The 13,810-nt window shown below is 38.1% G+C and overlaps 1 protein-coding gene across 2 annotated transcripts in view; it reads left to right on the forward strand.

The window, feature by feature from the left end:
• LOC112652896 (uncharacterized) overlaps positions 1–13,810 on the forward strand; it is a 110,304-nt gene that overhangs the window by 79,698 nt on the left and 16,796 nt on the right. Inside the window, exon 13 of one of the 2 annotated variants that reach the window (XM_049114662.1) lies at positions 11,328–11,432. The exons of the other annotated variant lie outside the window; for it this stretch is intronic. Coding sequence (XP_048970619.1) covers positions 11,328–11,432 — 105 coding nt within the window. The remainder of the gene's footprint in view (positions 1–11,327; positions 11,433–13,810) is intronic. 2 annotated transcript variants of the gene reach the window in all.

Genomic DNA, 13,810 nt, shown 5'->3' on the forward strand with positions numbered 1-13,810 from the left:
AGGATACAAAATCAATGCCCAGAAGTCAGTGGCATTTCTATACACTAACAATGAGACTGAAGAAAGAGAAATTAAGGAGTCCATCCCATTTACAATTGCACCCAAAAGCATAAGATACCTAGGAATAAACCTAACCAAAGATGTAAAGGATCTATACCCTCAAAACTATAGAACACTTCTGAAAGAAATTGAGGAAGACACAAAGAGATGGAAAAATATTCCATGCTCATGGATTGGCAGAATTAATATTGTGAAAATGTCAATGTTACCCAGGGCAATATACACGTTTAATGCAATCCCTATCAAAATACCATGGACTTTCTTCAGAGAGTTAGAACAAATTATATTAAGATTTGTGTGGAATCAGAAAAGACCCCAAATAGCCAGGGGAATTTTAAAAAAGAAATCCATATCTGGGGGCATCACAATGCCAGATTTCAGGTTGTACTACAAAGCTGTGGTCATCAAGACAGTGTGGTACTGGCACAAAAACAGTCACATAGATCAATGGAACAGAATAGAGTACCCAGAAGTGGACCCTGAACTTTATGGTCAACTAATATTCGATAAAGGAGGAAAGACTATCCATTGGAAGAAAAACAGTCTCTTCAATAAATGGTGCTGGGAAAATTGGACATCCACATGCAGAATAATGAACTAGACCACTCTCTTGCACCATACACAAAGATAAACTCAAAATGGATGAAAGATCTAAATGTGAGACAAGATTCCATCAAAATCCTAGAGAAGAACACAGGCAACACCCTTTTTGAACTCGGCCACAGTAACGTCTTGCAAGATACATCCACGAAGGCAAAAGAAACAAAAGCAAAAATGAACTATTGGGACTTCATCAAGATAAGAAGCTTTTGCACAGCAAAGGATACAGTCAACAAAACTCAAAGACAACCTACAGAATGGGAGAAGATATTTGCAAATGACATATCAGATAAAGGGCTAGTTTCCAAGATCTATAAAGAACTTATTAAACTCAACACCAAAGAAACCAACAATCCAATCATGAAATGGGCAAATGACATGAAGAGAAATCTCACAGAGGAAGACATAGACATGGCCAACATGCATACGAGAAAATGCTCTTCATCATTTGCCATCAGGGAAATACAAATCAAAACCACAATGAGATACCACCTCACACCAGTGAATGGGGCAAATTAACAAGGCAGGAAACAACAAATGTTGGAGAGGATGCGGAGAAAGGGGAACCCTCTTGCACTGTTGGTGGGAATGTGAACTGGTGCAGCCACTCTGGAAAACTGTGTGGAGGTTCCTCAAACAGTTAAAAATAGACCTGCCCTAGGACCCAGCAATTGCACTGTTGGGGATTTACCCCAAAGATACAAATGCAATGAAATGCCGGGACACCTGCACCCCGATGTTTCTAGCAGCAATGGCCACGATAGCCAAACTGTGGAAGGAGCCTCGGTGTCCAACGAAAGATGAATGGATAAAGAAGATGTGGTTTATGTATACAATGGAATATTACTCAGCCATTAGAAATGACAAATACCCACCAATTGCTTCAACGTGGATGGAACTGGAGGGTATTATGCTGAGTGAAGTCAGTCAGTCGGAGAAGTACAAACATTATATGTTCTCATTCATTTGGGGAATATAAATAATAGTGAAAGGGAATATAAGGGAAGGGAGAAGAAATGTGTGGGAAATATCAGAAAGGGAGACAGAACGTAAAGACTGCTAACTCTGGGAAACGAACTAGGGGTGGTAGAAGGGGAGGAGGGCGGGGGTGGGAGTGAATGGGTGACGGGCACTGGGGGTTATTCTGTATGTTGGTATGTTGAACACCAATAAAAAATAAATTAAAAAAAATAAATAAGTCAATCAAAGAAAGACAATTATCATATGATAATATGGAATTTAAGAAACAAGACAGAGGATCATAGGGGTAGAGGGGAAAAAATAAAAGAAGATGAAATTAGAGAGGGACACAAACCGTAAGAGACTCCTAATCATAGGAAACAAACTGAGGGTCGCTGGAGGGGAGAAGAGTGGGGGGATGGGGTAACTGGTGAACATTAAAGAGGGCATGTGATGTAATGAGCACTGGATATTATATAAGACTGATGAATCACTAACTTGCATCTGAAACTAATATATTAATTAATTGAATTTAAGCTTAAAAACTTAATTTTTTTAAAGTTACCTTATGAGTTTCCCTCTGTTAATTAATTAACTATTTAATTAATTAGGTCCCTAGCTAGCATCAAAGCTCATTCCTATTCTAATATTGGTTATAATCAAACCCTGTACCCTATCCCTTCATGACTATTTACTTCCACTCAAGGTTTAAAGGAAGAATTACTAATTCTGATTTTTCTAATGATTATTTAATGCTTTTAGATATCTTAAATGGGAGTCATACAGAAAAGTAATAATCACATAAGTCCATTTCTTCCATTGTCTTTATTATAGTAATGGTAAAGTATTATATACATATACAAATATTCAGGTAATAATTCACATGCAAAGTTGTATTTTTAATATTTTAAACTCATTTTTTTCATGTTTCTTTCCTGTATGGTTCCTAAGGAGGAAACTTTAAGATGAAAAACTTGGACACTGTCCTGGAAAATCTGGGAATTCAAGCTTACACAAAAGAAACATGAAAGTGTAACAGAAAATCTGCCACTTACTGGCTAGTGTTTCAAGTATTACTGTATGTTAGAGGAGAGTTTGTGCACTTGTACACAAGAGTGTCTGCAATTAGTTCTGCATGGTATCAAAATATTATTTTTGCAAAAGCTTAAAGAAACCAATCTTAATGCGAGTACAAATTCTGTCCTTTGTTTCTGTAAGCCCCATATCATTAACCTCTTTTCTTTTGGATTATAAACATCACACACAGAACTCTTATAACCAGTAATGAATTTACAGGAGCGAAATGAACATTTAAGTTAAGGAATAGAAAGGAAGAAAGAAAAAAAAATGACTAATTGCCCTATTAGTATCCCTCAAATAGTCGTATCATAAGACCGTTAATCATTTTAACTTTTACAATTTTCAGTGGGTAGTATTATCCACATTCATATTTCTGACTGTCATTATATCCTGAAAATTTCTAGGTGTTTATGTGCAGCCCAAATTCTTCCCCAAACATGGTTTGGGTAAAACCAAATTCTGATTCCTGTTGGATTCTACCTACCAAATTCATTCTTGCTCAGCAAAGCCTCAGATCTTTATATCTCAATTCAATATTTTCAAAAATATCTACCCAAAACTGTCTCCTAATTATACATTCCCTTTCTCAGCTGGTGGCACCATCATGTTTCTGAGTAAAACAAGTTTAAAAATTGGCATCATTTTTCGCTCCATCTTTTTTTAGTACCACATCTCATCAGATACCAAGTCCTACCAGTTAGAACTACTATTTCATAGATCTATGATCTGACCCTTACTTTCCTTTTAGCTTTATCTTGTGTTATTTCCTATCTCCACAATGACCTTCAAAACTGAAGTGTCTAAACCATAGTATTGGATATAGGCATGGTTCAAGGTTTTTATATGGGATTTTCCCCAGCCTGTTGCAAAGCAGTAGCTATAAGTGGATGGATTTTAGCAGAAGGATCTCCTAATTTTATTGTCTGCTTCACCTCAACCCAACTACTCTATTTATAGTAAGTTTATTTGTCCTTTTCACCCCAGAGACTGAGTTGTTCTAAAGCAGAGACTATGTTAAATTTATTATTAACCACATTTTAATTTTTTTAGTGCCTCAGATGGTGCCAGAAATTTGGTAGATAACTCCATAAAATGTTCTTTAACCAATGAATATACAGATCTTCTTTATTATCTAATGCTTATACCATAGCATCTAATTTGACATCCAATTGTCCTTTTTCTACATACTCCTAATTTTTAGAACAGAAACACTTAGGCATATTTCATCAGGCAGGTCTTGCCTATAATACTAATCTCAAAGTTTATCTTTTCCAGAACTTCCCTGACCCATGGAAGTCACTTTATTTTATTCCATGACCCATACCAACCCTTCCTCTTAGTTTAAAATTCGTCGTATACAGACAGATATTATTATATACTTACCATATTGTGTAAAAAATAAGTGTCTTTGTATCACTCTTGTTTATAAACTGTGATTGGTCTCACAGGCAGAAACCATGTCTACATCATTTTATATTTAGGGGCAATAAATATTGAAGAATGAATGGAGTAAGGGAATAATCAGAGAGACTAAACAAAATAAATGAAAAAGAGTGAAAATACAAGTAATGCAAAGTGATAGAAAGTCTTCAAGAAGAATCTCAAAGATATTCTAGACCTCTAACATTTCAGTTGAGCAGTACATAACCAGAGGGCTCCAAATCATTAGTATAAATGTTATCAAAGCAGAAAGACTATTTCCTAGTCATCACTCATGCAGCATTCTGCTTTCCAAAGAAAGGGTTGGCAGAAAATATACTCATTTTTGAAATGACCAGCAACATCCTTGCCAATTTCAGTGGTATCCAAGAGGATACCTGTTCATACTGAATATACAGGTGCAAACTGCGTTCTCTTAAAATTCCCCCTCAGAACCATCCTAATTCCAGTTTATTCCCAATAAGGCATAGTATTTCTCTTCAGTTGATTGCCTTTTTATGACTTATTACTTTCTTAAAATAATTAATAGTTTATATAAAGACTTTATGAAGCTTTAGGACATGGGAGAGTAAGCTTGTACATTCTATTTATGACGTAGAATTTCTGCTAACCTATTAGCTTTGAGTGAACTGTTGAGTCCCCTTTGTAACTAATTATTATTTTACCACAAGTTCTTTCAGTTTGGGAACTATCCGAAATATCTACCCTTCTTTTAGGGTTATAGAGAAATACATACCTATTTTTTAAAAGATTTAATTTATTTATTCATGAGAGTCAGTGAGAGAGAGAGAGAAGGGGGGGGGGTACAGACACAGGCAGAGGGAGAAGCAGGCTCCATTCCGTGCAGGGAGCCTGACGTGGGACTCGATTCCCGGTCTCCAAGACCACACCCTGGGCTGAAGGCAGCGTTAAACCGCTGAGCCACACGGGCTGCCCACATACCTATTTTTATAAACAAGTACGTATAATGTTAATAGAAGAAACAGATCACCAATTTATGTGATCAGAAATTCCAAGATAGTTGTGATAGACAAAACAACTAGAGATAGATAAGTGAGGAAAAGGTAGGAAGATAAGAAAGGTGGTCCCCACAAAGTAGTCTGACAGATGTGGCTGAACCAAAGCTGAGAAGTTGCTACATAGCCAAATAAGTCATTGGGACCTTTCAACCTGCCAGTAAGATAGAGAGAGAGTAGCCTTCAAATTTGAGAGGTACATTCAAAAGTCCATTTTGTCCAAGAAACAAAGACTCTCCCCTACCTAATGTGTAGTTTATTCTTAATATGTAGGGTTTATATCCTTAAAGTTGAGTCAGATAAAGCCATGGAGCTAATGAACTTTGATCTCTTATTTCCCAACTTACCCATTTTTTGTCTGTTTTATATATGACTCTTTGGCATTATTACCTTAGTTCGGCTTTCCTTGTAGCTAATGGGAAGGTTGAACTCAGCACATTGATGGATGCAGCGACTGATGTTACAGGTTAGTGAATAGTTACTGCAAATCTAAAATCCTAAATTGGTTTTTTAAAGATTTTATTTTATTTTATTTATTTATTTATTTATTTATTTATTTATTTATTTATTTGACAGAGAGAGAGAGAACACAAGCAGGGGAAGTGGCACGCAAAGGGAGAGGGAGAGGCAGGCTCCCCACTGATCAGAGAGCCCTATGATATGGGGCTTGATCCTAGACCCTGGGATTATGACCTGAGCCAAAGGTGGACACTTAACTGACTGAACCGCCCAGGCACCCCAACTTATAATAATACTTACATTAAATTGTATTTTAATGCTCTTCCAACTGTCATATCACTGCCTTTTTTACTCTGCCATTTTACCATTTTGGGGGGGGGGAAGTATTTCCCAACTGAATATGTATTAGGGCAAACTCTGACCCTTGGGCCAAATCTGCTTCTGTTCTTTAAACAGTTTCATCAGAACACATCTACACTCATTAGTTTATGTATTATTTATGGCTGCTTTTACAGTACAATGATGGAGCTGAGTAGTTGTGACAGAGATCATATGTCTTACAAAGCCTAAAATACTTTCTATTATTTACTAACTGTTATAGAAAAGTTTGCTGACTCCTAGCTTAGAGTTTAACTTTAGAGTGCTATTATATCCTAATTTTCTCTAGACATGTATGGCTTACCACTGAGGTAGGTTAATACTAACTATTTTTAACACTGTCTTTTACTCTGAGTAGTCCTTGTTTACACGATAAACTATATGCAATTTTAACTTCAGATTATTTACACTATATACTTTAGTGCAATGCCTTGATAGAAAATTCTTGATTCTCTAGGATTTATTCCAAACAGTACTTTTAAAAAAGATTTTATTTATTTATTCATGAGAGAGAGGGACAGAGACATAGGCAGAGGGAGAAGCAGGTTCCATGCAGGAAGCCCGATGCGGGACTCGATTCCAGGACTCCGGGATCATGCCCTGAGCCAAAGACAGATGCTCAACTGCTGAGCCATCCAGACATCCCCTAAACAATATTTTAATATGCATAATCTGGGTATCATGAAGGGAAACTTTCTGCAATTGTAGCCTCAAAGTATACTACCAGACAAGCTAGCCCAGAGTTCACAGAACAGAAAGGCTCATGGACCCAGTTAAAATATTTGAATCCCACAGTTTATTAAATCATTTAAGAACACACAGCAAGTAGTGAGAGGGAAATAATATAATAAATTAACAAATTTAGGGTAAGGTGGATGGAAGTACCACAGTACCTGAATTTAAGGTACATAATGCACAAAGTAAGTTTTGTGTCTATCTGTTCAGTAGCAGTTTTCCATACTGATGATGTGGTGACAAGGACCAGAGTTGAGGTTCAAGCAGATGGGCTCACAGATGGAAAGTGCTCTAGCCAATGATACAGACTTGCTCTTTCAGAAAGACACAGGGACAAGTACCTCCAGCTAATAGGTGCAGCTTGCCATTAAGGCCATTGAAGAGCCATAGGTTTCATGTTCCTTGAGCAGAGGACACATAACACCTTAAACGGGTGTCACCAATAGGTTGCCAAATTAAAGCCATTTGAATAATGAGTCTCATGAATATGTATCATATCTTGAATATTTAGTGCTTCTCTTAATATCTCAAGCAATTTTTAGAATATCATAAATGTTTAGGTCTTCTGATATATTTAGTGAACAGGTTCTTCATGTATATCTAATGCCTCATGAACATTAGATATTGCTCAGTCCTTCCATTCCTTTCTAATTTATATATCCTATACTTAAAAACTACTCATCTGGGGGGGGAAAAGATAAGTGGGTGATAGGCACATCCCATAGGATAGCTACTTTAAAAAATGGAACAGAATATAACAAGTGTTGGTGAGAATGTGGAGAAGTTGGAAGCCGTGTGCACTGATGGTGGGCATGTGAAATGGCACAGCAACTATGAAAACCAATATGGTGGTTCCTCAAAAACTAAAAATAAAATTTCTGATTCAGCAATTCCACTTCTAGGTATATGTCTTAGTTCATTCAGGCTGCTCTAACAAACTTCCAGAGACTAGATGGTTTATAAACAGAAATTCATGTCTCACAGTTCCGGGAGCTGGAAGTCCAAGATCAGGGTGCCAAAATGGTCGTGAGGGCCCTCTTCCAGGTTGCGGACTTCTCATTGTATCCTAACCAGGGGAAAAGGACAAGAGACCTCTTCGGGACATCTTCTATAAAAACTAATTTCATTCATCAGGGCTCTACCCTCATGACCTAATCACCTCCTAGAGGACCCACCTCTTAATACCATCAATTTGGGCATTAGGTTTTCATAATATGAATTTGGAAGGGACACAAATATTCACACTATTGTATATATCCAAAACTGTATATCCAGCACTATTCAAATAGCCAAGAGACGGAATCAATCAATGTGTTCATTAACCTTAAAATAGAAGATTTTGACACATGCTAAGACATGAGCAAGCCTAGAAAACATTTTGCTAAGTGAAACAAGCCAATCACTAAAAGACAAATAGTGTATGGTTCCATATATGTAAGATACCTAGAGTAGTTAAATCCATAGAGACAGAAGCTGGATTTAGGGAGGAATAGAGAGTATTATTTAATGAGTCAGGACTTTTGATTTGGGAAGATAAAAAGTTCTGGGCATAGATAGTGGTGATAGTTACAAAACAAAATGAGTATACTTAGTGCCATTGAACTGTACACAGAAAAATAATTGAAATGGTAAATGTATTATTCACATTTTACTGTATATATTTAAAAAGTAAAAGGGGAGGTACCTGGTTTTAACAGGGTAATAAGGATATAGGATGAATAAATACATGTCAATAAGTTTGGTAACTTAGATGAAATAAGTAAGCTACACTGTCCTAACAGTAAGCAAAAAGCCAAACAAATGTAAAAATCAGTAATTCTTCTTGGATCTGTGTGAGACTTGAGATCACAGGGAAACTGTGGCACCCAAATTGGAGGGAAAGACATGCAAACCACAACTTAGTGAGCAGAAACCTCTCTGGGAACCAGTGGTAGGGCAAGAGAACCTAAACTGTAATTGATGAATTGCTAGAGACTCAGTGTGGACAAGTCAGAAACTCCAAGGGAACCGTGTCACAGAGAAGGTAGGCACACACTTTTGTAGGCTTTTATCAGAGCTTAACTGACCAAGGGAAGGAAAATACCCAGCTTCAGCATATTCTAGCCACAGCACACATGACGTTCACAGTCCAGACATGAAGGCTCACAAAAAGATTGAGACTTAATCGTAGGATTATAGTACACTTCCCTTCCCCATACCCTTTACCACCAGATTTCTAAAGGCCTCTTTATAGTAGTTATTTTTACCCAGTACATTATGCCAAGCTGTCAATAAAAAAATCACAAGCATTGTAAAAGCCAAGAAACACAATTGGAAGAGAGAGCATGCATTAGAACCAGTTTCAAATTTGGCAGGGGTGTTGGAATTATAAGGTGAGGAATTCAAAAAATTGTGATTACTATGCTAAAGGCGCTAATGGGTAAAGTAGATAGCATACAAGAACAGATACACAATATAAGTAGAGAAGTAGAAATCCTAAGAAGAACCACAAAGAAATGCTAGCCACCAGGGGATCCCTGGGTGGCGCAGCGGTTTAGTGCCTGCCTTTGGCCCAGGGCGCGATCCTGGAGACCCGGGATCGAATCCCACGTCAGGCTCCCAGTGCATGGAGCCTGCTTCTCTCTCTGCCTGTGTCTCTGCCTCTCTCTCTCTCTCACTGTGTGCCTATCATAAATAAATAAAAAAAAAATTAAAAAAAAATGCTAGCCACCAGAAACACCCTAAAAGAAATGAAAAATGCCTTTGGTGGACTTATTAGTAGACTGGACATGGCTGAACACACTTGATTTAAGAAAAGGCCAAAGATTTTTCTCTGACAGATTTCACTTAACATTATATTCTCTAGCTCTATCCATGTCGTTTGCAAATGGCAAGATTTTATTCTTTTTTATGGCTGAATAGCAATCTCATCAAAGAAGATGTACAGTTGGCAAATAAGCATATGAAAAGATGCTCTACATCATTTGTCATTCGAGAAAAACAAATTAAACCACAATGAGATACTACTACATACTCATTAGAAAGACCAAAATCCATAAGAACAAGGCGAACAACTAGTGTTAAGATTAGACATTTGACAAAAGAGGAGATCTCTGAGGGGTCAATCACTTATAAAAAGTACTTCATTTCACACATAATCATGGAAATCTAAGTTAAAACAACAGTAAAATACTAATTCACAGATCTCAAGTTCACCAAAATTGTAGCAGTCAAGCCACACTAAGTCCTGACAATGATATGAAGCAATGGAAACTCTTGTGCGCTACTAGTATTAATATTAATTGGTGCAACATTTTCAAAAGCACCTGGATAAAATCTCAAGAAATTAAAAATGTATGTATTCCACTCCAGCTATTCTACTCCTGAACTTATAACTCAGATTCTCACTCTTGTCAACAAAGAGACATTCACAAGAATGTGTGTTTTTTGTAATGGCAAAAAATTGAGTACAACCTAAATGTTATCCATAGGAGAATAGATCAGTATATGGTAGCATAACTACAGAAGAATAATAAATAGTATTTAAAATGAATGAAGGGTGACTGAGTGGCTCAGTCGGTTAAGCATCCAACTCTTCGTTTTGGCTCAGTTCATGATCTCAGGGTCATGAGATGGAGCCCTGTAACTAGTTTCATGCTGGGCTTGGAGCCTGCTTAAGATTCTTTCTCTCCCTCTGCCCCTCCCCCACCCCTGTTCATGTGCACTCTAAATAAATACATGAATGAAACAGTGTTCCATGGTTCAACATAAACAAATATAAAAAACGAAGAATGCAATGAGAATGTTTGTAGCAAAAAGGAAACCCACGTTGTGATATGACTTATATAAACTTTAAAGTTCTGCCAAACCATTTAATATATGCAGTAAAACGTGTGGGAATTGTATAAGTCAATAAGTCACCCTGGGAAAGGTGGGAAAAGAAGGGAGGTGAGGAAGGGACTTAGAAGATATTTTTGTTGTATCTATTCTATTTATCAATGAAGCTGGGTGAGAGACACAAATGTCAGTGGTGTCATCATAAAAATTTGTATCCATGTAATATTTTATAATCTGACAAAAAATGAGAGAAATTATTAGACATTTTTTGGAAAATGTATTCAGAGGAGAGAACCATGTGAACTTCTGTTCAGAAAACAAAAATAATACTTTCATACTGGCAGCAGTATATGAATCTTTTGGTTTTGTTTTGTTTTTTTAATAATAAATTTATTTTTTATTGGTGTTCAATTTACCAACATACAGAATAACACCCAGTGCTCATCCCGTCAAGTGCCCCCTTCAGTGCCCATCACCCATTCACCCCCAACCCCCGGGCTCCTCCCCTTCCACCACCCCTAGTATATGAATCTTATTTTTTCTTTCTGTAAGTAGTCTTAAGTTATGCTGCAACCTTTAAAAGCTAATTATATAAATTGATTCCCAAAAAAAAACTCAATGGAGGAAATTCTAATTCCACCTTTATTACTGACAGTTTGCATACAACTGAATAGACACTCAGCCTTATTCTTTAAGGTGAAACCAAAATCTGCAACACAGTAATTCATAGCTTTTGTCACATTGTAAGGTTATTCAACTTTGCTTATAGTCTCTTCTCCCAAGGAGGAATTGTTGATATCGCTGAATTAGACACTGCTTTGCAAAACATGGGAATTAAACTCACAGGAATGGAAAGTAACCATTTGTTAAAGAACCTACCTGTTGATGGTGAGTAAGCATATACATTTTTATACTACTAATTATAACTTGAGGTGTGAGCTTATTTTTTTTGTGCAAATTTGTGAAACTTTATTCTTATTAATTTTTTTAAATTTAAATTCAATTTGCTAACATAAAGTATATTACCCAGTGCTCATCCCATCATGTGCCCTCCTTAGTGCCCATCTCACAGTCACCCCTTCCCCGTTCCCCTTCCGCAACCTTTTCTTTGTTTCCCAGAGTTAGGAGTCTCTCATGGTTTGTCTTCCTCTCTAATTTTTCCCCACTCAGTTTCAAACTTGTGAAACTTTAAAATAAGAATTAAAAATTCAAAATAAATTCTCATCTGCACTTTCTCCTCTATTTTTTTATAAATTTATTTTTTATTGGTGTTCAATTTGCCAACATATAGAATAACACCAAGTGCTCATCTCATGAAATGCCCCCCCCTCAGTGCCCGTCACCCAGTCACCCCACCCCCTGCCCAACTCCCCTTCCACCACCCCTAGTTCATTTCCAAGAGTTAGGAGTCTCTCATGTTCTGTCTCCCTTTCTGATATTTCCCACTCATTTTTTCTCCTTTCCCCTTTATTCCCTTTCACTATTTTTTATATTCTCCAAGTGAATGAGACCATATAATGTTTGTCCTTCTCCGATTGACTTATTTCACTCAGCATAATACCATCAGACACATAGATCAATGGAACGGAATAGAGAATCCAGAAGTGGACCCTCAACTTTATGGTCAACTAATATTCGACAAAGGAGGAAAGACTATCCACTGGAAAAAAGACAGTCTCTTCAATAAACGGTGCTGGGAAAATTAGACATCCACATGCAGAAGAATGAACTAGACCACTCTCTTGCACCATACACAAAGATAAACTCAAAATGGATCTAAATGTGAGACAAGATTCCATCAAAATCCTAGAGGAAAACACAGGCAACACCCTTTTAGAACTTGGCCACAGCACCTTCTTGCAAGATACATCCATGAAGGCAAAAGAAACAAAAGCAAAAATGAACTATTGGGACTTCATCAAGATAAGAAGCTTTTGCACAGCAAAAGAAACAGTCAACAAAACTAAAAGACAACCTACAGAATGGGAGAAGATATTTGCAAATGACCTATCAGATAAAGGGCTAGTATCCAAGATCTATAAAGAACTTCTTAAACTCAACAGCAAAGAAACCAACAATCCAATCATGAAATGGACAAAAGACATGAACAGAAATCCCACAGAGGAAGACATAGACATGGCCAACAAGCACATGAGAAAATGCTCCACATCACTTGCCATCAGCGAAATACAAGTCAAAACCACAATGAGATACCACCTCACACCAGTGAGAATGGGGAAAATTAATACGACAGGAAACAAATGTTGGAGAGGATGTGGAGAAAGGGGAACCCTCTTGCACTGTTGGTGGGAATGTGAACTGGTGCAGCCACTCTGGAAAACTGTGTGGCGGTTCCTCAAAGAGTTAAATATAGATCTGCCCTACAACACAACAATTGCACTGCTGGGGATTTACCCCAAAGATACAGATGCAATGAAACGCCGGGACCCCTGCACCCCAATGTTTATAGCAGCAATGTCCACAATAGCCAAACTGTGGAAGGAGCCTCGGTGTCCATCGAAAGATGAATGGATAAAGATGTGGTATATGTATACAATGGAGTATAACTCAAGCCATTAGAAACGACAAATACCCACCATTTGCTTCGACGTGGAGGTGTGAGCTTCTATAAACTTGCCTCTGAAAAACTTTACTTGCCAGTAAAAAAAAAATTAAAAATTTAGAAATGAGCTCAGAAAGAAAATAAGGCAATATTCTTTCTTGTCATTTTATTAACATGTATCATGAACCTTTTAAATTTTGGATCCAGGGGGGGAGGAGCAAGATGGCGGAAGAGCAGGGTCTCCAAATCACCTGTCTAGACCAAACTACCTAGAAAACCTTCAAATTATCCTGAAAATCTATGAATTCGGCCTGAGATTTAAAGAGAGACCAGCTGGAATGCTACAGTGAGAAGAGTTCGCGCATCTATCAAGGTAGGAAGACGGGGAAAAAGAAATAAAGGAACAAAGGCCTCCAAGGGGGAGGGGCCCCGCGAGGAGCCGGGCTGAGGCCGGGGCGAGTGTCCCCAGGACAGGAGAGCCCCGTCCCGGAGACGCAGGAGCTGCACCGACCTTCCCGGGGGAAAGGGGCTCGCGGGGAGTTGGAGCAGGACCCAGGAGGGCGGGGATGCCCTCGGGCTCCCCGGGACAGTAACAGCAACTGCGCGCCCAGGAGAGTGCGCCGAGCTCCCTAAGGGCTGCAGCGCGCACGGGGGGACCCGGAGCAGCTCGGAGGGCTCGGGCGGCGGCTCCGCGGAGGGGGCT

The sequence above is a fragment of the Canis lupus genome, chromosome 9 (assembly GCF_003254725.2).
Source record: "Canis lupus dingo isolate Sandy chromosome 9, ASM325472v2, whole genome shotgun sequence".
Classification (NCBI taxonomy): Eukaryota; Metazoa; Chordata; class Mammalia; order Carnivora; family Canidae; genus Canis; species Canis lupus.